The sequence below is a fragment of the Musca vetustissima genome, unplaced genomic scaffold (assembly GCF_032173495.1).
Source record: "Musca vetustissima isolate MV318-11 ecotype Yass unplaced genomic scaffold, APGP_CSIRO_Mvet_v1 utg18824, whole genome shotgun sequence".
NCBI classification, from domain to species: Eukaryota; Metazoa; Arthropoda; class Insecta; order Diptera; family Muscidae; genus Musca; species Musca vetustissima.
In genome coordinates, this window is record NW_026876584.1 from 164,004 (window position 1) to 189,063 (window position 25,060).

The 25,060-nt window shown below is 35.6% G+C and overlaps 1 protein-coding gene across 1 annotated transcript in view; it reads right to left on the minus strand.

Annotated features, from left to right (window-relative positions):
- Nucleotides 1-22,775, minus strand: part of LOC133321133 (protein outspread-like) — a gene marked incomplete at its 3' end in the record, with an annotated part of 159,416 nt that extends 136,641 nt beyond the window's left edge. The window contains exon 1 of the mRNA XM_061530227.1: nt 22,572-22,775. Within this exon, the coding sequence (XP_061386211.1) occupies nt 22,572-22,757 (186 nt within the window). The remainder of the gene's footprint in view (nt 1-22,571) is intronic.
- Between the last annotated feature and the right edge of the window lie 2,285 nt (nt 22,776-25,060).

The window sequence follows — 25,060 nt, forward strand, 5'->3', positions numbered from 1 at the left end:
CATGGCAGTTTCATGTGGTGGAAATGTTGACTTGGTTTTTACTTCGTCGTAGTAACACCATGAAGGAGTAGGAGGGGGAGGAAGTAAATATTTGATTATTTGCTATTGTCTTTGTTGGAGTTTGGTTTTTTGTTTTCCATGGTTAGGTGATGCCACAAACTATGATGCATATAAAAACCCCAAGCCGAAGCCCATTGCAGTCAGTCAGTCCCCGAGTCAACTAATATTTAATAACAGAAGAAAATATTGGTTTCTAGTTTTTTCGTCTTCTATTTGCTTCTTCTAATATTATGCAACTTCAACAAAGATGAAGGTCAGTCAATTTGTTGAGGTTTTTGCACCCATGCTCAGTTGAGGTTAGATGGAATTTCTTGAGGTGATTGCCTCCAACAAATATAAACATTTGTTTTTTCATAGCTTTCTGATGTCGTCTTTTTGTACTTCGTCGAATAGGTCAATGGAGTTTTTTCTGTTTAATTCAGTGACGAGGATGTTGTCAGGGTAATAGAGATCGTAATATTTGATGATGAGTTTCTTGTGGTATTCAAAGTGTGAGGTTCGATAGGCGAAAAAAAGTAGAAGAACGACGAGGATGCTGTCAGGGTAATAGAGATCGCAATGATGAGTTCTGTGGTATTCAAAGTGTGAGGATCGCTTGAGGCAAACAAACATAGAGGAAGGAAATCATGGTTGTCAGAATTGAATAGAGGTCAACTTTGTAGATAGTTAAAGGTTTATTGACATGGACTCCACTATTGTTGGGCTGACATCCTGCATAGTGTCATCGATCAGAGCCCAATAGGAATAAGACGACTGCACTGCCTAAACGTAGTTGAAATTCGGTCATCTACAAAAGCAAGCTTATGGTAATCGATGATCATGCAGTGAAGAAGACGACTTCCATATCCATAGATGTCCCGCCCCTAAAATTTGAAGCTTAGAATTTAGGTAGCCTCATATCGGTTATAAAATAATATATTTTGACTGAAAAACACATCCTAGTCCCGCAATCACCTTCCTCTATTTATTATCACAAAAAAGATCTCCTCCTGAAAGAACAATACCTTACCAAAGTCATTACCAATTTAAACCAAATAAAAGTACACTTTGAAAAATTCTATGACATTGTTAAAATTCTTTTGTAAAACCCAAAACAATGATCTCTAACTGCGATCACAATAATCTGATAATATGAGGTATATGAAAACACATATAAACCAAACAAAAAAAACTCAAGATTTAATTGCCGAGATGAAAGGGTATCCGTTTTCAAAAACAATTTTGCTTGCAATGATCGCGGTCGTAGTAAAAATCTCAACTAAGCACAAAATGATCTGGTGGTCCTCCCAAACACCTCTCTCTTACACTCTACACAAATAATATTCTTAAATACTCAGTTTGATAATTACGACGTAGAAAAAAACGAAAGAATTCAGAGACTTAGCGAAAATAGATACTTGGCTGGCGAGAACATAACTGGGAAAAAAGCAAAGAAGTAGGGGAAGGAAAAAACACACCAACGAATGAGGTAAGTACCTTTTGATGGATAGCATTGTTACCATGATTATGGATGGAAGCCAACCAGCCACGGCCAGATAGCTAGGCAAGGCAACCATGCAAGCCTGCTAGCTTGATTGGTGTGGTGTTTACCACGAATGTGAATGGCTGACTGGCTAGAGTGTTAGAAATATATTTGAGGGTTAACAAAGTTATGGCATCTTTGCACCTGCACATACTCGCAGTGGAAATCAACTTAACTTGATTATTATTTCTCAATGTCTGCAGAAATATGCGCTGTGGTATTCTCCAAGAATTCTAAGATGAGATATCTGGCCAGGTACTGTTTTTTTTTCTTCGTTTCATTTTCAGGTGTTAGATGGCATGAGAGATTTTACAGGAATTCTTAAGTACCCTACATGGAGTCTTTTGAGAATGGGGTGAATTTGTTTTCAGTCCATTTTATATGGGAGATTTTGCGAATGCGATGAATATTTTCCTGTCAATTTTTATTGGAGGTTTTCGGTAGCGAAGACTCCAATGACCCTTTATGTCGAGGTTTAATTCATTGGAGGGAAAGCTTTTCATTTTTTGTAGAATTTAAATGGAACTAAATGAACGTACTGAGCTAGTATCGATCGGAATAGTTCCTTTTAACTAGTTCCAGAATGGTCAAACTCTAGGTTTCTTTTTGTAAGGGTGAGCAATTTTACAAAAAAAAAAAAAAAAAAAAACTTAAAAGTCCGTTACCACTGGAGCAAAAGGAACTAGATGAGGGAACGGTCATATTCCATATCGTTCATTTTGCGAAATATTTTCTTTTGAACTAGTTCCTAACGTCCCATATATAGGTTTATACATATAAGGTTTGAACTACTTTACAAAAATCTAAAATACAAGTTATATGTGAAGAGGAGGAATTTGTTTTCAGTCCATTTTATATTAGAGATTTCCCAAAAAGGGAGATATTTGAGCCGATAGTGGGGAAAAAATCCTCACATAACTACTGAATAATCCGGCTTCAAGGATGTTTCCTAAATGGAGCATCATATCTGAGACTGATGACTACACACAAAAAGGGTAAGGCAATTATGTTATATCCCCAGGACGACTTATCGGAGCCACTGACAAAAAGTCGAGAAATATGTAGCCTAAGGAGACATACGTAGTTCATTGGACAGGCCAGTGACTATTAGTCGAGAAAAAATGTCTGCATAAATATCAACTAATGCCATATCTCAAAAACGACTAATCGGTAAAATCACCACCACTGAGAAAGATATAACCTAAGGAGTCATACGTAGTTCATTGGTCCTTCGAGTCGGATCAGCGACTATTTGTCGAGAACAAATCTCTTCATGAACGCCGAAAATTTTGCATTAAAAGTCGAGGAGGGCTATCGAAGAAGTTTTCATACGAAGGTGAAGCAATACGATGTTCATTGGTACTTCGGATCGACATTAGAGCATTAAATGTCGAGGGGGTCTGTCGAAGAGGTTTACGTAGGAAGATGAGGCAATACGATGGTTATTGGTACTTTGAGTCGGATCAGTGACCGATAGTGAAGAAACAATTTTCAGGAAAAAATTCCATATCTCAAACACGACTAATCGATAAAATCACCACCACTGAGAAAGACATAAGCTACGGAGTCATACGTAGTTCATTGGCCGTTCGAGTCGGATCAGTGACAATTAGTCGAGAAAAAATCTCCTCATGAACGCTAAAATTCGAGGAGGGCTATCGAAGAAGTTTTCATAAGAAGGTGAAACAATACGATGTTCATTGGTACTTCGGACCGACATTAAAGCATTAAGTGTCGAGGAGGTCTGTCGAAGAGGTTTGTACAGGAAGGTGAGGCAATACGATGATTATAGGTACTTTGAGTCGGATCAGTAACTGATAGTGAAGAAACAATTTTCAGAAAAAATGAGGACTACAGGAGATAAATGTTGAGGGCTATCGAAGAAGTTTTCATAAGAAGGTGAGACAATACGATGTTTATTGGTACTTAGGACCGACATTAGAGCATTAAATGTCGAGGAGGTCTGCCGAAGAGGTTTGCATAGGAAGGTGAGGCAATACGATGGTTATTGGTACTTTGAGTCGGATCAGTGACGGATAGTGAAGAAACAATTTTCAGAAAAAATGAGGACTACAGGAGATAAATGTTGAGAACGACACCAGATACATTATCACACGTTTATTGGTCCTTCGAGTCGGATCAATGATTGATGTGGAGAAAACAATCAAGAATATAAGCTAAGGAGTCATAGGTAGTTCATTGGTCCTTCGAGTCAGATCAGCGCCTATTAGTCGAGACAAAATCTCCTCATGAATGCGGAAAATGATATTAAAAATAGAGGATAGTTATTGAAGAAGTTTCCACAATAAGGTGTCAAGTAGTTCATTGGTGCTTCTAGTCAGATCAGTGACTATTAGTCGAGAAGAAGTTCCTCATGAATGCTGCAAAAAATACACTGAAGGTCCAGGTGGGATATCGAAGACAATGCGATGTTCCTTGGTACTTCGAGTCGGATCAGTCGGAACAATAGGGGGAAAAATCTTCAGAAAGAGCGAGGTCTCCAAGTGATAAATATCGAGATAGACATTAGATACGTTATCACACGTTCATTGGCACGTCGAGTCGGATAAGTGACTATTGGTATAAATCTCCGTATTAAAATTCGAAGAGTGTTTTATAAGATGATGAAAAATACGATGATTATTGGTATATTGAGTCGGATCAGTTGGAAAGATAGTGGAGAAACAATCATCAGAAAGAGATATCCGATACGTTATAGCACGATTATTGGTTCTTCGATTTGGATCAAATTTGGGCTTCATAGGTTGGTGACAGTAGGGGTGAGACAAAGCGATGTTCTTTGGTAGTTAGAGTCGGATCAGTGACCGTAGTGGAGAAAAAATGTTCGCATACATGCTGATGAATTTTCGAAAAACGGAGGTTCCATATCAGAGAGTTATGGATTCAGACAGAAATAGTGAAGTGTCCAGTAGAACTAAGCCGTAAAAGAATCTCCACTGACAAAGATCGAGAAAGATATGATCGGATCGAGTGAGTGTACGGAAATATATCCTTATAAATGACGAAGAATTTGTGAAATTCCTGGAGAACGGTGTGACATCCCAGGAGAACGCCATTTGCGCTGAGAAGAAACGGAGAATTACTTCTACTAGTCGATCTGAAGAGACGTAATGAACATAAGGGTAATTAATGAATATCCATAAAAGAAATGTTGTGACCTGTAAAACAAGTTCACCAGCTTCATCCGAAATCCGTGGCAGCTGATGAGAAAGGAAACACATGAACTACTGCAAGGGATAGCTTTATCGGTGAATTATAGTCAATGTCCATAAGGACATGCAGATGGCAATTAAGGGAACTCGTGTATGGAAGTTAAGGGTAAATAATAAAGGGTCTGAAAAACCCAATAAAAAGTTTACAACTTGCAGTCCAAATCTGTGGTAGCGGAGGAGAAAGTTCAGGCAGCCAGAACTGCTGCGAACCAAGTCATAGAAAGTTGATGTTATTTAAATTTCTCAAGGTATAACTTAGCCCGAGAAAGCCAGGTGATATTCAGCCTAGACCGACAGAGAAAGTGCCAGTAAGGAGATACAGGCGGTGAGTGAGAGGACTCGTATACACATTGGGGATATAAGGAGTATTTCCGAGCAAACTAAAACCCATAGAAGGATGGGTGTCTTTAAATTTGTAAGTATGAGCCGCTAAAGGCCGATTGTTTAGTATGTACGAAAATTAGTGTAGATGCAGTCTGAAAGAGGAAGCCAACGGAAAATGGCCGGTGGAAAGAAACTGTTAATTAGGAATAGCACTACCTGGAGTTAAGTTTGTTAATGGCTCAGTCTTCCATGGTTTCACCTTCATTGGGAATGTCTCTAAAATGATTGGATACCTAATCACTTTCAGCGTAGGAAGTATTGGGGAAGCATGATTAGCAGTAATTTGTCAATGGATCTCGAGTTGTGTATCAATCCAGAACCATCTGTCACTTTTCTAATAGGGTTCCTACAAGTCTACCTCAATATCCAGAAATGTAATAACCTACCCTCTAATCCCTTCCCTACCTCAAGCATACCCAACTTATTAAACACAAAAAACCTCCAACCATCCTAAGCCAAACATGGCAAGGGTTTTCTCTTTTTATAATCTTCATAATTTTCCAAAACTATTTTTCTATGCCATAATGAGCGAGTTGACCGAAGTTTTTCCAAACACAACACAACAGTGGCAAAAGAAAAACTAATGGTAAAAAAAAACAAACGATTTCTACATAGTTTTTCACATATTTGAGTAATGATATTAAATGTGGAGCTGAAAATATGGATGGCCGGTTGGGCCGAATGCATGCTTACTTGCCTGCCTAGTTTGTTGGCTGACTGGCTGGTTGCCAGCTATTATTATTATTATTATCATTGTTATGGCCGTTTGCTGCCGCCGTAGATGTTTGTAGATAATTATGCCTCCTCTTTAAGATCCTCTTGGATGATTATGATATAATGCAAGAATTTTAACTGGCAGTGGCCGCCGCCAATTGTAGAAGTTTCACAATTAGACAAGAAAGCGCCGACAATGACTATTTTTTTGTTTCTGCTTCTTCCAGAGAAAATGAGAACATAATTACTTTATGTTCATGTTGTGATTTATCTAATTTTGTAGGAAAGGTTCTTGTTTTTTTGAACGGAAAGTAACATTTTGAAATGTTAGGGACTTTGACTAAAGAAAGGGTAAGGCCAGTATAACCTAAACATTTTAGCGTGGTTTTGATGGACTATTGACAAAGTGTATCAGACCAAAATCATTGCAGTAATTGGATATATCATTTCTAGGGACCTCTATGAGACCAGAATTGTCGCAGTCGTTTGATACATATGTTTCTATTGGCTATGTTTGATTTTCAGTCCAATTTATATGAGAGATCTCTTTTAAAACAACATGATAAGAATTTACACTTTTTTATGGAATCCAAGAAGGGGTAGTGATATGGGATAATGGAGCGTCGAGACATGGTCTAAAGTTGTATATCGACATATAAATCGTGCTGGACATAACATAGACGAAAACAGGAAAAGCCGGCATACTCATTTGTTCCAATTATTCTGCTGCAAATAATGTTTGGAAGACCGAATTGTGTGATCAAGGTAACGATTTTTTTCTTTTCTCCTTCCCAGTGAGCAGGTGATGTATTTAATGGTGGCAATAACGAAGGGTATCAGACACGACTATTTCCTCACAATTACATTCAAGTCATCGATAGATAAAAAAATGCTCTAATTTGAGTAGGCCATTCTACTACAAATGCATTGCAGGCCCTCTCTAAATATGCTACAGAGGGCTATAAAACAAGGCTAAAACCATTCATGAAATCGAGGAAAGCCTCAATATGGACACTTCCCTTCAGATAGGAGGCCTTGGTGTTGATAATACTGAATCTTGTGGCTGATATTCGTATATGTAGAAGCTATATACTTCACGAGTCATAGTCTATATAATGGCTCATCCCCGGAATCTACAGTTCACAGGCTTCAAAAGAAAGCGTTCGACACCATCGAGCGAAACAAAGAGTATCTCAGACAATATTCCGAATAATAGGAGCGATGAACGAGGATGCAAAATTCTTAGTTCTTAACAACTAGGATATAAGTCTGCGAATTCGCACAAACGAGAGAGTGAGGTTAGGCTTCGCTCTGTCACAGTTCATGGAAGTAGGAAGTCTCAAGACAACTCGAAGATTATGCCGATGATATTTGTCTTAACTCTACAAAATATTCAACATGCAATAGCAATGTTGGACTAGAGATTAACTGAGCCAATTAAATTACCAAGGAACTGATACCGATGGGAATTAAACGAGGGAATTGTATTGGCCACACTTAAACAATGGTTCAAAGCATAACCAATAGCCATGGGCAATCGCTTTCAGATATCAAACAAACTAGATTTTTTCTTAAAAGTGAACTAGGTCGTTTACCTTGTTAAGTTTGCTTATATCGTTCAAATAGTTAATAATTAACGGACCCTCCAGATATACTTACAACAGTACGGCAGTACTGCATTTGGCTTTATGAGCACCTCATTCTATGAAATAGACTTGTCGCCGTTCATATCAGTTGGCCAAAGACAAAGCTTCAGTGAACTACACTGATAGTTGTTCAGTGAGCGAGGGAGTCGTTCAGTGAAAGATAATAATAACCATTGAACTCGTTCACTGGACTAAACTATGTGCGATCACGAACGACACAAGACTAATAACCAGAAAAGGTTTGAAGAGAATTCCCGAGGATGACAAAATTGACCTCGACCAAGAAATACCTGGCGTCGAACAAAAACCCAAGAACTAAGGTAAAAATAAACTCACATGGGAATATGAAGACCGAGTAAGATGGCGATGCGTTGTGGAAACCCTATTCTCCCAACAGGAGTAACATGAACGATTTCTTCTAAACTGTATTATTCAATCTGATGAAAGGCGAGAAGAAGTCGTTGCGAAAGCTGTCTTCGCCTGACTCAACATTTATTCACACAGGTCTTTTGTTCGATACTTGTCTATGTAAATGGATGGTGTTGGGCCAACTTCATCAGTCATCGATAGAGGATGAACACTAAGTGACTTAGAAAATACGAAAAGTCTTCGCCTATAGACAAAGAAGAAAACGATCGGTACATGTCAGAATTTCCTCAAAGTAGTCAAAATATTTCTGCAAATTTGGTTCTGCTTCTAACTTCAGGTTCAAAAAGGGGTGCGAACTGCAATGGTTGTATCCAAAGTGACGATGGGATTGGGTGATTGAGTTTGACTGAAGAGGTGTAGCGTGTCTCATGCCGGGCAGATATTTCCACTGTACCCAATAGAAATTGATGCGGCTACACTACCCAGATCCCAATTGTGCCAAATCTCTGGTTTGTCGCGGAGCTGCTGCTATCGGTGACGATTTTCTCCGAGGTTTGTATTCACCCTGTATTCTCGAATTTATTCCTCAATTGCATCAGTGTGAATACAATACAATCTAGCCTGAAGGGTCTGTTTTCTGGAGGCTCTCTTCAGTACCTCTGAAGCTCCCTCAACAGATCATAAATATCCTTCCTAACATTCCTGGGCGATGGATGCATCAGTGTGAATACAATTCAATCCTGCTTGATAGGTCTGTTGATGTAGAGGCTCTATTTTGTAACACTGGACTTCTCTCTTCACATTATGAAGATTGTTCCTGACATGCTGGATAGCAATCCATAAGCTGGTGGTTTGGATGGCTAATTTGAAAAAACCTGAAGTATATACTGCATCGACAACATCTTGTTGTGTTGATGTACTGGAAGGATATTTAATATTTTTATGTAAGTGGTCTATTGGAGCCATGAGGAGACACCGTGTTGCAGTTCTCTGGGTGACATTCTGGCAGGGTTGAAATTTCTCCCATTGCCTTGCACTAACGTTGACATAGTAAACAAGATTGTTGTATCAGTACTCCAAGTGCTGCCGTTTAGGCAGTAGATGGTCCGATCCTTATATAAGGCCTTGTATTTAAATAAACCCTCTTAAAGATTTCTAGAAGACCTCTAGAACCCTACATCGAACTAAAATCACATATGTATAAATGAATAAAAAACGATACAATCATGTTCAAATCAATTCGAATGAATACGTGAATTAACAATAAACGATGTTTTTATAATACAAGAATAAGAATACAAATATTTGTTTATTTATAAACATAATAATTTGTTTATTGTAATGATTTATGGCAAAGATTCACAAAGCCACATTCTTGCCAAGATGACATTCATACCTCATTAAGCCATGTTTTCATATTTAAATCTGCGATAATAATATACAGAAAAGCCTCACCTTCATGAGATGGGGGAGGAGGAGAAGGAGTGGTAGTAGTAGTGAATATTCTACCAAACACAAAATTACTATTTTAACAAACAATGGCAAAGAACGTAACACAGAAAGTGAGAAAAAATCACATACACCAAAAGCAAATTTACATATAAATGAAAACGGCAAACATAGAAAAAAAACAATTTGATAATGGATTTTGATTTGTTTTTTGTTTGAGAAGTTGAAAAGACCAACACATCAAATCATCAACAATATAAACGTCAGATTTGTAATTTAAATATTTTGTGCGATTGAAGCTCTGACTTTAATGAGGTTTGAGAAAAAAAATAACGAACCTTAAAATGTTTGTATTTTCGTATTAGAGAAAAAATCTTCACAATAACAGATTAGATAAAACTATTTAACAGCAAACAGGTGAACTTTGTGTAAAACAGCTTTTTTGGTATAATAATAACAACAACAAAAATCAACACAACAACTCACCACCCTAGTCGGTTTGAAAAAATGCCAACCAAACAAACACTATGGCGTTTGAACTATTGACAAACAAGTTGTTGTCTGTTTTACTATTTTTTTCTTGAGAAAACTAACGAAATATTTATTGAAATTTTATGGCCAGCTGAGAGAATACAGTGGGCCAAGGGATATACAAAACTACCAATTTTTTCTCAGTAAAAAGAAAGAACCAAGCGGCTTTATTGGGTGTCTGATGTATCTCAACCGGTCGTATCAGTCAAAATCAAAAATTGGCAAGATACCGAAGTAGAGTTGAACAATTTCATTTTCAAGAAATACACTACACAAAATGAACTAGGTCCTTCATTTAGCTCCATAGTTCCTTAAAGTTCAATCGTTCAATTAATAATTTTCATGAACAGAGATATCTCAAAAAAAGATCGAACTATGTACTTAATTTAGTTCCTTCTAGTTCACTCGTTCTATTAATTAGGTCCATTGACAGAAATCTCAGTAAACGATTGATCATCAAAATGAACTAGGTGAACCGGAGCAAAAGGATCTAGATGAACGAAAAATGATCGGCAAGTCCGCAGCTAACTGGTGTTAGTCGAGGAATGTGCAATTGCAGAAAATTCACTGGAGAATGAAGAACCAGACCGAACAACTTTCAATGCTGAAAATGATCTAGAAAAAAACATGAACAAAAGCTGTAGAAAGACATGGTGATAGGTACTTCATTAATGGGCACAATAATTCCCGCATTGTACAAAGTACAAAGTTGTTTCAATAATTGTAGAAAGCCTGTGGAGAAAACTAGAAGCAGATAAATGACTATGATAAAAACTTTGGTTGTTAACGAAAGAAATAAAATTTAAACAGAATTTTAAAGCAGACAAATCCGAACGCAAGAGATATGTACGTGAACGAAATTGTCGGAACTAGTACCGAACATTCCGTTAGGAGAATAGATTTTTTTCAACTAGTTCATTCCGGAATGATCCAACTATGTAACGAACATCAGTCTGAAGAAAACTGGTCATGATTTTCCTTATCACTTTATTCAATAATCAACTTCATCTTCCGCTAATTAAAAGAAACTAGGTAATTCATTTAATTTCATATTTCCTATTAGTTCAATCTTTCAGTTAATTTGGTCAACGAACTCTTTTATAGGTTTTTATTATTTTTATTAAAAAAATACAATTCATGTGTCCTGTGAAGTTTTAGGCTAGCCTGCAGGAAATCATCAGAAGGACTTGGGTCCTTTTTCATGACGACTGGATCAAAAGGAACAAGGTGAATTTAGAATCCGCGCCTAGTTCCGATCGTTCATTTGGCCTGGAAGGAATATGCTTTAGTTGTGCAATGCTGAAATGTAGACCTTCACAGGACCCTTACGATATTATTTGAACCATTCCTGCATAAAATCATTGAAAGAATAATAACACTTAAAGATTTTCAGTTTGGATTTAGAGCAGGACATTCTAGCACGAATGAGAAATTTGGGAACGATTGCTGCTTTGCCAGACATCACGTTTTGGAAATCCTAAATAATCGTTATGCCTATTCTCATAATTTAATTCCAGCGCTACCTAGGAGAAGGCGGTATTTGAGTTCACCGAAAGACGAATACTGTTCGGATTCAGAGCAGTGCATTCTACCACACATGAACTGGAAACCTTTAGGAAATATGTTTTAGAAATCTGTAAACCAAGAACCATTGCAAAGGTCAAATAAATAATATTTTTCATCATTTTCTTAAAACATTGCCTCAATATTGACTATTTCCGTGCAGTCTGAAAGGCAGAGGCTTTAGTTGTGCCGATCCCTAATGGCTCCCATACTTGTCTATGTGGAAAGCAACCAAAGGCGAGTTTAACTTCTCGCGTCCTTCTCAGCTGAGGAGATTTTCGCTGCACCGCTTAATCGAAAGGGGAGAATACTAACGCACTTACATTTCGGATCCAAGCCTTCAAGTTCTTTCTCTACCGAACAACAAATCTATGTTAATTTATGTGGAAACTACTTCTCCTTTGGGAAATTATTTGAACGATTTATTTACAATTGAATTATGGACTAGTGCCCGTGCCAATATGGAGACATTGTTTGGTACTTTTGTATGCGGAAGAAATGGGATCAAATAACGGAATTAGATATGCTAAAATAACTATTTTAATCTAAAGCATGAAACTAGTTTTGATAGTTCTTTTTTCGGAATAGTTATAATAAACAAGTTCGTTTCGGTCTCAGCTGAGGAGATTTTTGCTGCACCGCTAAATCGAAAGAGGAAGAATACTAACGGACTTTCATTTCGGATTCAAGCCTTTAAGTTCTTTCTCTACCGAACAACAAATCTATGTTAATTTATGTGGAAACTAATTTCTCCTTTGGGAAATTATTTAAACGATTTATTCACAATAGAATTATGGGCTAGTTCCCGTGACAATACGGAGACATTGTTCGGTACTTTTGTATGCAGAAAAAATGAGATCAAATAAAGGAACTAGATAAGATAAAGTAACTATTTTAATATAAAATCTGGAACTAGTTCTGATAGCTCCTTTTTCGGAATATTTATAACGAACTGGTTCGATTCGGTATGACCCAACTATAGTCAAGTGAAGTTCAGAGAGGGAAATTAAATTGAAATAAAATCTGGCGAAGTCAAAATGCTATTTCTCCACATTTTATGCAAATACTGCCTTAACATTTAGCCATCAGGGAGAAGACTTTTAGTTGTGGCAATACTAAAGCTTGACACTGAAAATCGTCTCTGTAGGGAAGCTATAAGTATTCGGTCTTAGAGAGATTAGTTTAACGATTTCTTTTCAGTGGCATCATTTGAGTTATCGATGGATGCATAACACAAAGAGTTAAGAAAATTTACTGTTATATACAAATAAATAAATAATACATTCTATTGGTTGTTGTTGTTGTTGTAGCAGCCCTATTGCTTTTACACAATGGGCTGAGGTGACAGACGTTGGCCGAGTATTCTATTGGTTCCACTGTATCATTGCATCATCATTTTCTTAAACATTTGGTTCCACTGTATCATTGCAATTTAGCTGGCAAGTATGACAAGTATAAACAATAGGAGTTTGTTTATAATAATAGCAAAAACAAAATTATGACGAGTTTTTGCTGTTGTTGTTATTTTCATGGATTACGAAAAATTTGTGTTGTGTTGTCTGTTAAATATTTACAAACATTCATCCGTCAGTCGTAGTGTCTGATGCAAGGGCGTGACCCAAATTAGACAAGTGACTGACAAGCAGGCAGCACACAGTACTGGGAGGAAAACGACACGAGCAAATCAATTTGTTGGTATATTCTCACGAAATACAGCTGATTCAATTTTAATTTAAGGTATATGTATATAGAGATAGATTCTGAATATGAAAATATATTTTAAATGCGAAGTTTATTACAGAGTTTCAGACCTAACAGTTAACTATATCGGTTGAATATTTGTGAAGGATAGGAATTGTTTCTGATAACCTCGGATTTTTAGCAATGCATGAATTTTAGTCCGATCATGGAGCAGTGGTTATATGCGTACAAAAATCCATAGGGATCCAACATTCAATGATATCGAAGGAGTTTTGAATAATGTGATCTTTGAATCACAAATTATATACGGTTTAAGTACTGAGTAACAGAATATACCCAATAGAGACCATGAATATAAACAACGTAGTGAACTGTAAACTGGTAGGTAGAGGTCAAAAGAAAAGAACTTCCGCCAAATTCCTGCAGGATCAATGGATGGAGAGAATATAGAGAATCGGAAGCAACCTACTTAAAATAATAAGTAATGCGGTATTATGGGATTATGGAGGATTTGTTAATCTGGATATGATCGAATCAGCTATAATCACATTCAGTATATCCATATTCGGAAAGAATTAGAAGAATGAAGGTTCGGATGTAGAAATTGTCGAGATTTTAATACAAACCTTGCGGAATTGAGAAGATAGCGAACATGGCGTTAAATAAAGCTGTGAAGCTGAATGTCATTTTATTTTGTTCAGCCGCTGCCCCGATCTTAGTCTTTAGTGCTGGAGATACCAGAACTAAGATTTTTGATTGCCTTGTGGATGAGATGATGGAGGTAAAGGACAAAAGTTAGAAGATGACAAACTTATTAATGTGGACGCAAAAATAATTAACAAAACCAATTTTTGAAATGATCCTTTATTAAGACAAGGTCGTGTTTTCCATATTCGTATAATCATCAAACGAAATTGGAAATATAGCGGATATGATCTGCATAGCCGCCATACAATTATTCACATATTATTCAAGCATTGTCTTCACAGCAGCTAAGGGGAGGCTTTAGTTGTCACAACTCCGCACCATGATATTCAGCTCTACTCCTCCTGAACATCACCTATCTTGCTAATTTTTGATGGACTTTTAAAATATATTCTGTGAGTAATATTAGAGCACGAAGCATAGACCATAGAGTAGAGGGTTAAAAAATATTTTTGTGGTAAAATTAGAACGCGGAACTTTTGGAGTGACTTTTTAATAATATTGTTGAAGCTATAGTAGCGCCTAGAGGTGGATTTTTTATAAATAGGAGCCAAGGGAACTAGATAAACTAGCGTTTCTAGACATTGAACTAATTCATTCCGAAAAACTCCAACTCTAGAATCAACACATTATGATAATACAGTATATGAACGGCAGGGGATATCGCCAACCAGAGACAAACTAAAACTACTCTAAATAATCAAGGACCCAAACAACTGCAAGTGTTAGATGGCGCACCTAATTAGTTGGAATAAAGAACAACGATTGATTAACACTCTAAGCATGGATTCATTCATGATCAATTTCGAGCATTACAAGTGTCTTAAAGTGAACTATTGAGGAATATTTTTGAACGAGATTTGAAGTTTGGTACACTACGCCACACTAGACTGCAAATTGACGAGATCCTAATACCAGGGAAGGGTTCAATGTTGTTTTTGAAGATTTATAAAAAGAAGCTTCCATGAGAATGCTAGAAGATAGCACCATCCAGTGGAAAAAGGCAATACTAATTAAACAAAACCGCGAACCACTAAAAGGGGCGTTGTTTCTAGGCAACGATAGATGGCAGTACCATCACATAGAACGGACTACAAAAGACTTAGCTTGAATAAAAAAAAAACAATGTATAACGATACTAAAGGAAAGACTAATCGAGTAAGATGACGATGTTGTGTTAGTGGAGATGGTTACAGGAATTAAACAAAAAACCAACGATAGACAGCGATATGTTGCAGCAGCATTGCCTAGGACAGGATACAGTGATGAACGAAATTAACACAAGAACTAATTGAGTAAGAGTGCGATTCTTCGCGGAAAGTTCAATGTCCCCATGAAGAGTAACTGGATAAAAAATATAGGGAACCTAGTGTGGACGTGGTTTTTTTAAAACTTGGTTGGTTGTTGCACATATTTTGTTTGGCAAGGACTTTTGAACCCATTTTTTTGAAGGACTGTCACAGATAATTGAATTTAACTAGTAGAGCTCAATGCGTGGATTTTCCAAGACTATATTTTCAAAGAATTTTGGAGCTCTAAATGGACCTTCTTTAAAGTATGACTTCTGAAGCTCTAAGTGTGGCTTTATTAAATCGTTTTCCCAATGTCTTTTAATGCCCTAAGCGTCTATGTTTACCGTCCTAGGAAGGTCTTTCCGATCAATCCATTAGTTAAATTTAAATTTTTACATTTAAACTCTTTTGCATTTTACCATGTTGAAACATATAACCACAGAACGCAAAAAAACATATTCTATTGTTATTATGTATTAGCCTTGTATGTGTCATTAAGAATAGCAATAATAACAACAACAACAAAACGCCGTAATAAAAAAATTCTAGTATAAATAAAATGCAAACGTAATGTAAAATAAAAAACCAGATAATACGTTTTCATTGCTGGTGCCTGATGGATGGATTGCTGGCTGGCGGGTTGGCTGACTGACTGGTTAGTTGGTTGGCTTAGCGAGGCTTGGTTGTCTGTCTGTCTTTCTGCCTTGTCTTTGCGTTTCTTTTTGTTTACAAACCCAAACTAAGAATGTAGGTTGACAAATATTGCGCTCTAAAAGATTATAAAACTATGGCACTTAGTTCTATTGTGGAGCACAAGGAAACTTTTGGAAGGAGTAAAGGTGGAGAGGAAGACGGTGGTTATGTTGACAATGTTTGTTATTTGCCAGAGTTTATTTAAGGAAATATAAAATAGGAAGGGAGAGAACCAGGGAACAACTTTTTCTGTGATTTTTGCCTATCATCGAACGTGGCAGGTTCAAAGGCTTGGGGAGCCCTTTGAATGGAGTTTGAAGTTATCTTAGAGAGTTTGAGGATTTGTAGAAGAGAATGACAAAAATTTTTTTGGAACTTTCCATCAATTGATTTTAAAATCCTACCAAAACCCCCTAAACTGACACTTCAAAGTCTAAGACCTACCCTGAAATCCATCTTTGGAACACCTGAGAGTAATTGTTACTTAGCTCACTTTGTATTTTATCACACATAATCCCACAATGCAGAACATGTGCATTTTCAACATTATCTTACATTGCAAAACATTAGAATATGACTTGATGATGGTGGATGGATGACGACTGGCTGGCGGACTACCTCACTGACAGACTTCCTGACAGATAGACCTGCTGACTGCCAGAATGTATGAATGAGTGACTTGCTTTGAGCCCAGTGTACTTGTGTACATGCATAACTAAATTAACCAAACTAAATGTTCGGACGTGAGGCTGATAATTAACATATTCGTTGCACTAATGAAGTTAAAGCAACTTTTTTGCGATTGTTGCTGTTGTTGTTTTCCTCTGGTCATGCAAATATTTGTAGTGTGGATGCAGGCACGAAGAAGGAGGGAAAGCGGGCGGTATGGCTGGAATTGTTGTTTGTTTTGTAGCGCGCTCGACATACAGCCGTTATCTGTGTTACCTACATTTTAATTGTCGAGAGTTTATTTTATTTTTATTTTTTTGCATTTAAGTGCAACTGAAAAATGTGGGGTTTGGGGCAGGGACTAGCCACTTCATCAGTGAAACTGATATTCTTAACACACAAAAGATGACAATGATGATGGCCGGACGACAGTCAGAAGCGACAGAAGAACATCTAATTTCACACAACAACAAACAAAGCAAAAATTAGAACTGATAAAAATGTGATATAAAATAATTTAGAAGCCGCAAATAAGGTCTACGTGAGGGCAGTTATCTGGGCGATCTAGAAATGTACCATAGCTGAAGGTAAGTGGAGGAATATGGCTTCTACAAAGAAAACAACCTCTTCATAATATATTTTATAGAAAATCGACTTTTAGAAAAAATGTGATTAATAATTAAAAAAAAGAAATATATTATTAAAAATCCACACTTGAAGTTCCTTTTGCCCCTCGAAAATAATGTATAAATATTAACCCAAAGAGCTCCATAGTCCTTCGGATAAAATAAATACTCAACATTACATCTCCGATACTCACACGAAAAATTCCTTCTTAGAAGCTCCGATAGTCTCTCAAAGAAAATTAGTGGCCCAAAAAAATTACATCTTCAAGCTCCGTAGTCCCCAAAAATTTCATGTAAAAAACTCAAGTTTCGAGGTCGACGTTTCGATCTCTAAAACTCCCATTACAAAAGTCCATCGAAGTAATTTATTTAAAAGTCCACGCTTGCAGCTCGAACAAGTTATCATGCCTAAAGGTCCAATACTCTCCCGAAAAAACCCGTATTGAAAATCCAACTTTACCCCTCGCTTAGAGTTCCAATATACCCTTGAAGAATTATAAAATAAACCTGTAAGGAAAGTTCAAAAGTCGAACGGGGCCGACTATATGATACCCTTCACCACCTTGGGTACATACAAGAGATGCTAATATATATAATATCCTGTAGATAGGACAGACTTAGCATCTTTGGAGGAGCATTGAATTGGAGTCGGGCGAACAAAATGTTTGATCTACATAGATATTTGAACCAATGAAAAAACCATACACATACCATTCTGATATCTATAAAAAATTGCATGTCAATCGGACACTCTTGGATTCTTTGGTGTACCATTTGCATGGACGAAAATATTATGCCCCAATCAAGCAAATCTTGGGAGTTTGGAGCGCCATTTACCTTAACACGCTCTATCCTAGTATCAATTCCATACGTTATAACAAATTTCATCACAATCGGACAGAAAATCGGAGTTTGGTGCACCATTTACATAAAATCGGACGAAGCTATATATGCGATTTATATCTAAATCCAAACCGATTTTTACGAAACTTCAAAGACTTCAAACTGGACTTAATTCAGTACACAGTGCAAAATTTTGTCTCAATCGAACCAATATTGGGAGTTTGGTGCACCATTTACAGTAAATCGGACGAAAATATATATGGAAGCTGTATCTAAATATGATCCGATATTCTCCAATTTCAATTCGTCATTGGGCCAAATAAATTGACTGTGGGAAACTTCATCCAATTCGAATCATAAGTGCGACCTGTACTTTGCTCACAAAAATACATGGTCGGATGGGACGGACGGACATGCATAAATCGACTCAGAATGTGATTCTATGCATATAGTCAAAAGAAACCATGGGTCTATCTCGTTTCCATTTGCCTGTTACAAACATATGCACAAAGACATTGTTTGGTGAAGGGTATAAAAAGCCAAGTTTCGAGAACGGCTCTAAAGTCTTAAAGATACGATAGTGCTTCAACATACATTATTCAAAGAAGATAGCTGCGAATAAAAAATAATTAAAATACAAAATAAAGGCTAACAGCTCTGACATTTCAATGGGAAAAATGTTCAAAATTCAAGTCTAGAATTCCGATGGAGTTTCAACAAAAAATATATATAATCCAGATGTTTTGATGCTATTAAAAATTCCGACAGACAGTTCGGATATTCCATTGGAAAAAATACTAAAAATTCAAGATTAGTCTTCCGATTTTTAAAAAATCAGGATCAGAGCTTACATATGTTATTACAAATTAAGGTTTAGAGATCTTATATTACCTTGAAAAAATATTATGAAAAATTCAGAAGAGTTCCGATACTCCAATGGAAAAAAATCAAAATTCAGACTTTGAGCTCCGATATTTTATTGAAAAAATAAATAAACAATTCAGGTATAGAGCTTCGGAAATGCTTCGACCAAATTTCAGACATTTAGATCCGATAGTACTTCGACAAAAATTACTTAAAAAATCTGGATTTGAGATCAGATATTTCATTACAAAAATCCATGCATAGAGTTCAGATGGTGCTTCGACAAAAAATATTAAATTTCAGGCTTAAAGCTCCAATATTGGAATGAAAAAAGGACTTTATTAAAAAAGCAAGTCTTAAGCTCCAAAAGTGATTCGACTTAAATCATTAAAAATCCAGACATTGAAATCCGATAGGGCTTCGACAAACATATTTAAAATTCAAGGTTTAGAACTCCGATTGAAATTAAAAATAATTGAGATCCGATAGGCCTTTAACAAAAAGTATTAAAAATTCAAGGTTAGGAACTCCGATATCGCTTCGAAAAAAATTATTAAAACTTCCGGATTAGATTGAAATTGAATCAAAATCAATGGCAAAAAATTAATAAAACGTCAAGCTTAGAGCTTATGTAATGCTTCGACAGAAATTATGGCTCCGATAAACCATTAAAACCCTGCTTATGGCTCTGATGTCGCTTGAAAAAAATATTATTTAAACAACCACGCCTACGACAGGGCCATAATCGCGGATTTTTTAAAAATTAAAAATATTATTAAAAAACAGAGCCTATGGCTCTGATACCGTTTTATATTCTTTAAGTAGCTCAAATAGCACGTGAAAAATATAGTTTTTTAAATTCATGCCATTGACTGTAATAACACTTGCAAAAAATCTGAAAACTCGCACAAGGTCTTTTGTCTTTAATATACCTATGGTCGGGCTTCTGACTCTGGAACACCTATAGAAGGTCTTCTTTTTCTCAAAGACCTATAGAACGTTTCTGAAGAATAAGGTTTGCTGTATGCCTGAAACAATTCTTCTAACGTTCTTGTAAAAACTTCCCCCAAAACTGAAACATTTCCTGTTCTATTATTTCAACAATTGTCCTCCGTTATTTTTATAGTTTCATAATAGGTTGTTATATTCTATGTTGTTGGTGTTTTTATTTGTGCACATTTCAAAACCATTTCCTACATCTAACCCACAAAGTTGCACAAGAGTTCTATTTTTATCGGCGTTGGGCTAAAACTTTTGTTTCGCTTGAAAACTGCTTAAAGTTGTCGTTGTTTCTTTTTATGGGCACTTTTGCAAAGTTTTTTCTCCTTTTTTTCTTCATTCATACACATTTTTGCCAAAGAAACGTGCTTTCAGAAAACAAAGAAACAAAATAAAAATAAAATGCAGAAATGTGTACACAAATAGTGTGTGGACGTATGGGGAGGAGTCATTTGAAGTAGTTGGGGTTCTGGTTGTAAGACGGGTATGGGGGCGAGGGATTGGGGTGTTAGGTTCCATTATATTTTACTTTATTGTCATCATTATGTTTATGAAGTTAATTTGCGGAATTTACTTTTAAATTTAAAACCAGTAAGGAAAGTAGTAAAGTCGGACGGGGCCGACTATATGATATATGATAACCTTCACCATTTTGGGGATCCTAATGGACGTCACATTTAAAATCGGACGAAAATATATATGGGAGCTATATCTAAATCTGAACCGATTTTTCCCAATTTCAATAGGGTTCGTCCTTAGGCCAAATAAGTGAACTGTGCCAAATTTCATCCAAATCGGAACACAAATGCGACCTGTACTTTGTTAACAAAAATACATGGACGGACGGACGACCATACGAAAATATATATGGGAGCTATATCTAAATCTGAACCGATTTTCACGAAAGTTAACACACATCGTTCTAGCCTTAATTCAGAATGCTACGCCAAATTTCGTGGTAATCGAAGGACATATAGGGACTTTGGTGCACTATTTACCTAAAATCGGACGAAAATATATATGAGAGCTATATCTAAATCTAAACCGATTTTTACGAAATTTAACACACATCGTTCTAGACTTAATTCAGTACGCTGTGCCAAATTTCGTGCAAATCGAAGGATATATAGGGACTTTAGTGCACCATTTACATAAAATCGGACGAAAATATATATAGGAGCTATATCTAAATCTGAACCGATTTTTCCCAATTTCAATGGGGTTCGTCCTTGGGCCAAATAAGTGAACTGTACCAAATTTCATCCAAATCGGATCCCAAATGCGACCTGTACTTTGTTAACAAAAGTACATGGACGAACGGACGGTCAGGCGGACGGACATGCATAAATCGACTCAAAAAGTGATTCTATGCATATTCTCAAAAGGAACCATGTGTCTATCTCGTTTCCTTTTGCCTGTTACAAACATATGCACAAAGCCATAGACACAGTGTGGTGAAGGGTATAAAAATTATTTGGAATAAAGTAAAACCCAAAACACTTTTTTCGGGGTGGAGAGGAGGGTTGCGAAAAATCGACGCCTACAGTAGACCTTGAAAAATATTTTTTAAAAATATATTTAGATTATATTTGGCTAACTATAAAGGGGCGTGGATCTACAAATAGGCGACGATTTTTTAAAAATATTTTTTGAAGGCGTGGATTTTTTAAAACAAAATTTTTTGAAGGCGTGGGTTTTTTAAAAATATTTTTTGAAGGCGCGGATTTTGTTTTAATATTTTTTGAATGTGTGGATTTTTTAAAAATGTTTTTTGAAGGCTTGGATTTTTTTTAATATTTTTTGAAGGCTTGGATTTTTTTTAAATATTTTTTGAAGGCGTGGATTTTTTAAACAAAATTTTTTGAAGGCTTGGATTTTTTAAAATTTTCTTTTGAAGACGTGGATTTTTTAAAAATATTTTTTGAAGGCTTGGATTTTTTAAAAATATTTTTTGAAGTCTTGGATTTTTTAAAAATATTTTTTAAAGGCTTGGATTTTTTAAAAATATTTTTTAAAGGCTTGGATTTTTTAAACAAAATTTTTTGAAGGCTTGGATTTTTTAAAAATATTTTTTGAAGGCTTGGATTTTTTAAATTTTTTTTTTGAAGGCGTGGATTTTTTTAAAAATATTTTTCAAGACGTGGATTTTTTAAAAATATTTTTTGAGGCCTCTACAAAAATTAATATTTTGCTACCTGTTTGACCGACAAACCCATAAAAAAATCAATTTCAAAAATTCCTCCCATACCAACAACACCTGAATTTTTTTTTGGTTCGTTGGCAATGATTTAAAATCCCCAGCACGTTTCATAAATTTGTCAAATAAAACAGTTGTTTAATAAAGCGACATGCTCAGAAAAATTCAAATTCAAAATTCATCAAAAAAATTGGAGAAAGAGGTAAAGAAACTGAATGGCCTACAAATTTGTATCCCCAAAAATAATAAAAAAACTACCCACGCTGAGAAAAAAAAAAATATTTGAAAAACATACTTCAAAATTATTTGAATAATTTTTATTTTGGGGATTGCTAGAATTTCTAAACACCCAACAACAGCAACAAAAAATCAGTGGGGGACAATGACACACAGTCACACTCACACACACCACACTCAAAGGGAGTGTTGGGTACCAGCTAAGAAGAAAAAAATCGAACCAACAACAACAAAATATGTGTGGCAGGCAGGCTGGCATTTTTTGTGGACTTACCCGATTGCATTCCAATGCGGCAGCGCTATGCTCTTCACGTTGACGAAAACAATGACTGCATTTACTTTTGTTGAAGATATTTGGTGAAAATTTACGACAATCCGAGGTGCGTGTCACCCCTCCTGTTGGCGGTGCGGATGATGACGACGTTGATGTTGGAGCTGCGGCAGCCATGGTAGACGACATGTTTGGAATATCTGTTGATTATTTGTTTCGATGTTTTTTTTCGGTTTTCAGAATATTTTGGGTTTGGTATCCAAGCGGAGGAGAAGATGTGAACCCAAAAAGCTAGATTTTTTGTTGTTGGCGTGGAAGCTTTTGGGCCGATTTTTTTTTTGGGTTTGGTGGTTGTCGTTTTGAAATTAGACAATAAATAACTTTAATTTTTGTTTTTGTAGATGTTGAACTTTTTTCTCTTTGCTCGCTTGAATAGCTGGCTCGCTGACTGCCCGGTTGCTAGGTTGAACGGGTTTTGTAGGAAATTTGAAAAAATACCAGAATATTTGTTTGTTGTTGTCGTATGTAATTTATTTAAATTACTTGGCTTGCTTTGTTGTGTTCTTTTTTCTCCTTGTTGTTGTAAACAATTTCAAAACAATATTTTTGTATACTTTGAATTTTATTTTGTAACAAATTTTTGGTGGCCACCACTCTGGGTCGATCGGTTGTAAAATACGTTAAAACGCCTCTGGAACCCCACCAATAGTTAATCTCCTATATATAACATGATAACGATTTGGGTAGCCATTATTAAATGGCCGGGATTGTTTTGGGAGTAATTTTTCAACACTATAAATTCAAAACTTTGTAGGATAATTTTAGGTTCTTGGGCACTTGTTTCACAATTAAGACTTTTTGTAGTTATTATTTGTTGTTTTTTTTTTTTTAATTTTTAATGATAATTACTTTTTATCTATTTTTGTTTTGCAGATTATTTAAATTTTTTCTTATCTTTTTGCACAATTTTTGTGGTTGTTGTTATTATTGTTGTTGTATTGTTATCAAGATATTTGCATAATTTGTTTTATCATTAAATTTATTTATTTTTTGAATTTAGTTTTTTGTTTTCTTCTTATTCACTCCGTGATGATAACAATTTTTTGCTTCTATTTGATAATAATTTAGTTTTTTATTTTTTTAATGATATATTTTTCGTTGCTTTATGGGTTATTTTCTGTAAAAAAAATAACACAAAATTATTAAATAAATGAATTTTGTTTTAAACTAAAACAAGTGAAAATGGGCTAAGGGTTGTATGGTGGATGACCATATTTCTGTAGGTAGACTACTACGAAAATATTATGATAGATGCTATGTCTATTATGCCAGGAGGAACTGCAATTTTATACTGCAGGCTCTCAGGTTGGAAATTGGGTTAATACTTTTAACATACCAAAAATTACCGTTATATGAGGTCAAGGTAGCCCTCACTTGGGCTAATATAGGTAGAAATCCAATCCAATGAAAATCCCAAATACTTAATTACAGTAAATTTTGGCCAAATACGTATCCAAACTCTCCAAAATATTTAAATTTGGATGGTGCCGTGGTATGTGATCTATCGTAAAAAGTGGAAGATTTGCTACTCAGCGAGAACTCAAATAATATCTTCGATATTGCGAACTTTATCGTGGTGTTAACAGACAGAGTGTCTGTCAGAGGGACACGACTAAACGGACATAGAATTTTATTTCTATACTCTATGTGATCTCCGGTGAATATTTTTATTAGTTATTGGATATAAAATGTATAAAATATTATTAAAAAATCGAAAACATATTCAGGCTTTCTACTCCGATAATCCGACAAGTAAATATTAAAACTAATTGAGAACTCATTCTTATAAATTTCTCTATTATTCTTTCATTTTTTTATCTTCTAATAGTATTTGATTTTTTTAAATTTATATATTTGATAGACAAAAAATATTTTATTTACAAAATTTGGTTTGTGGCTCTACCAAGAATCGTTTTGGGAGTTTTATTGAAAATTAGTAATTTTCATAATTCTTCCATGTTTTTGAATAATTATATTTTACGTATTTTTATCGAAGTCACCGAAGGTCTTGAACTGTATATCACGAATGCATTGCCAACAATAGCATTATATTTATTTTGGCCAGACACAGACAACAATAAAATGATTGTATTCCATGCTCGGACAGATGAGAATATTATACCTATATTTCCCAACGGACTGGGCCGACTATATGATACCCTTCACCACTTTGGGTATATTCTACATGTGTATCCTAACAGATGTCGCGTTTTTGTTATATATCTATATCTGAACCGATTTCATGAAAACTTGCCAGAGACTAATTTATATTACTCCAGTACATTGTGTCAATCGGCCTAGCTATGGACCTTTTCACGAAGCTTAGCAACATCATTCTAGACTTAATTCAGTACCCTATACCAAAATTCGTGCAAATCGAAAGATGTATAGGGTCTTTGGTGCACCAATTACATAAAATCGGACGAAAATAT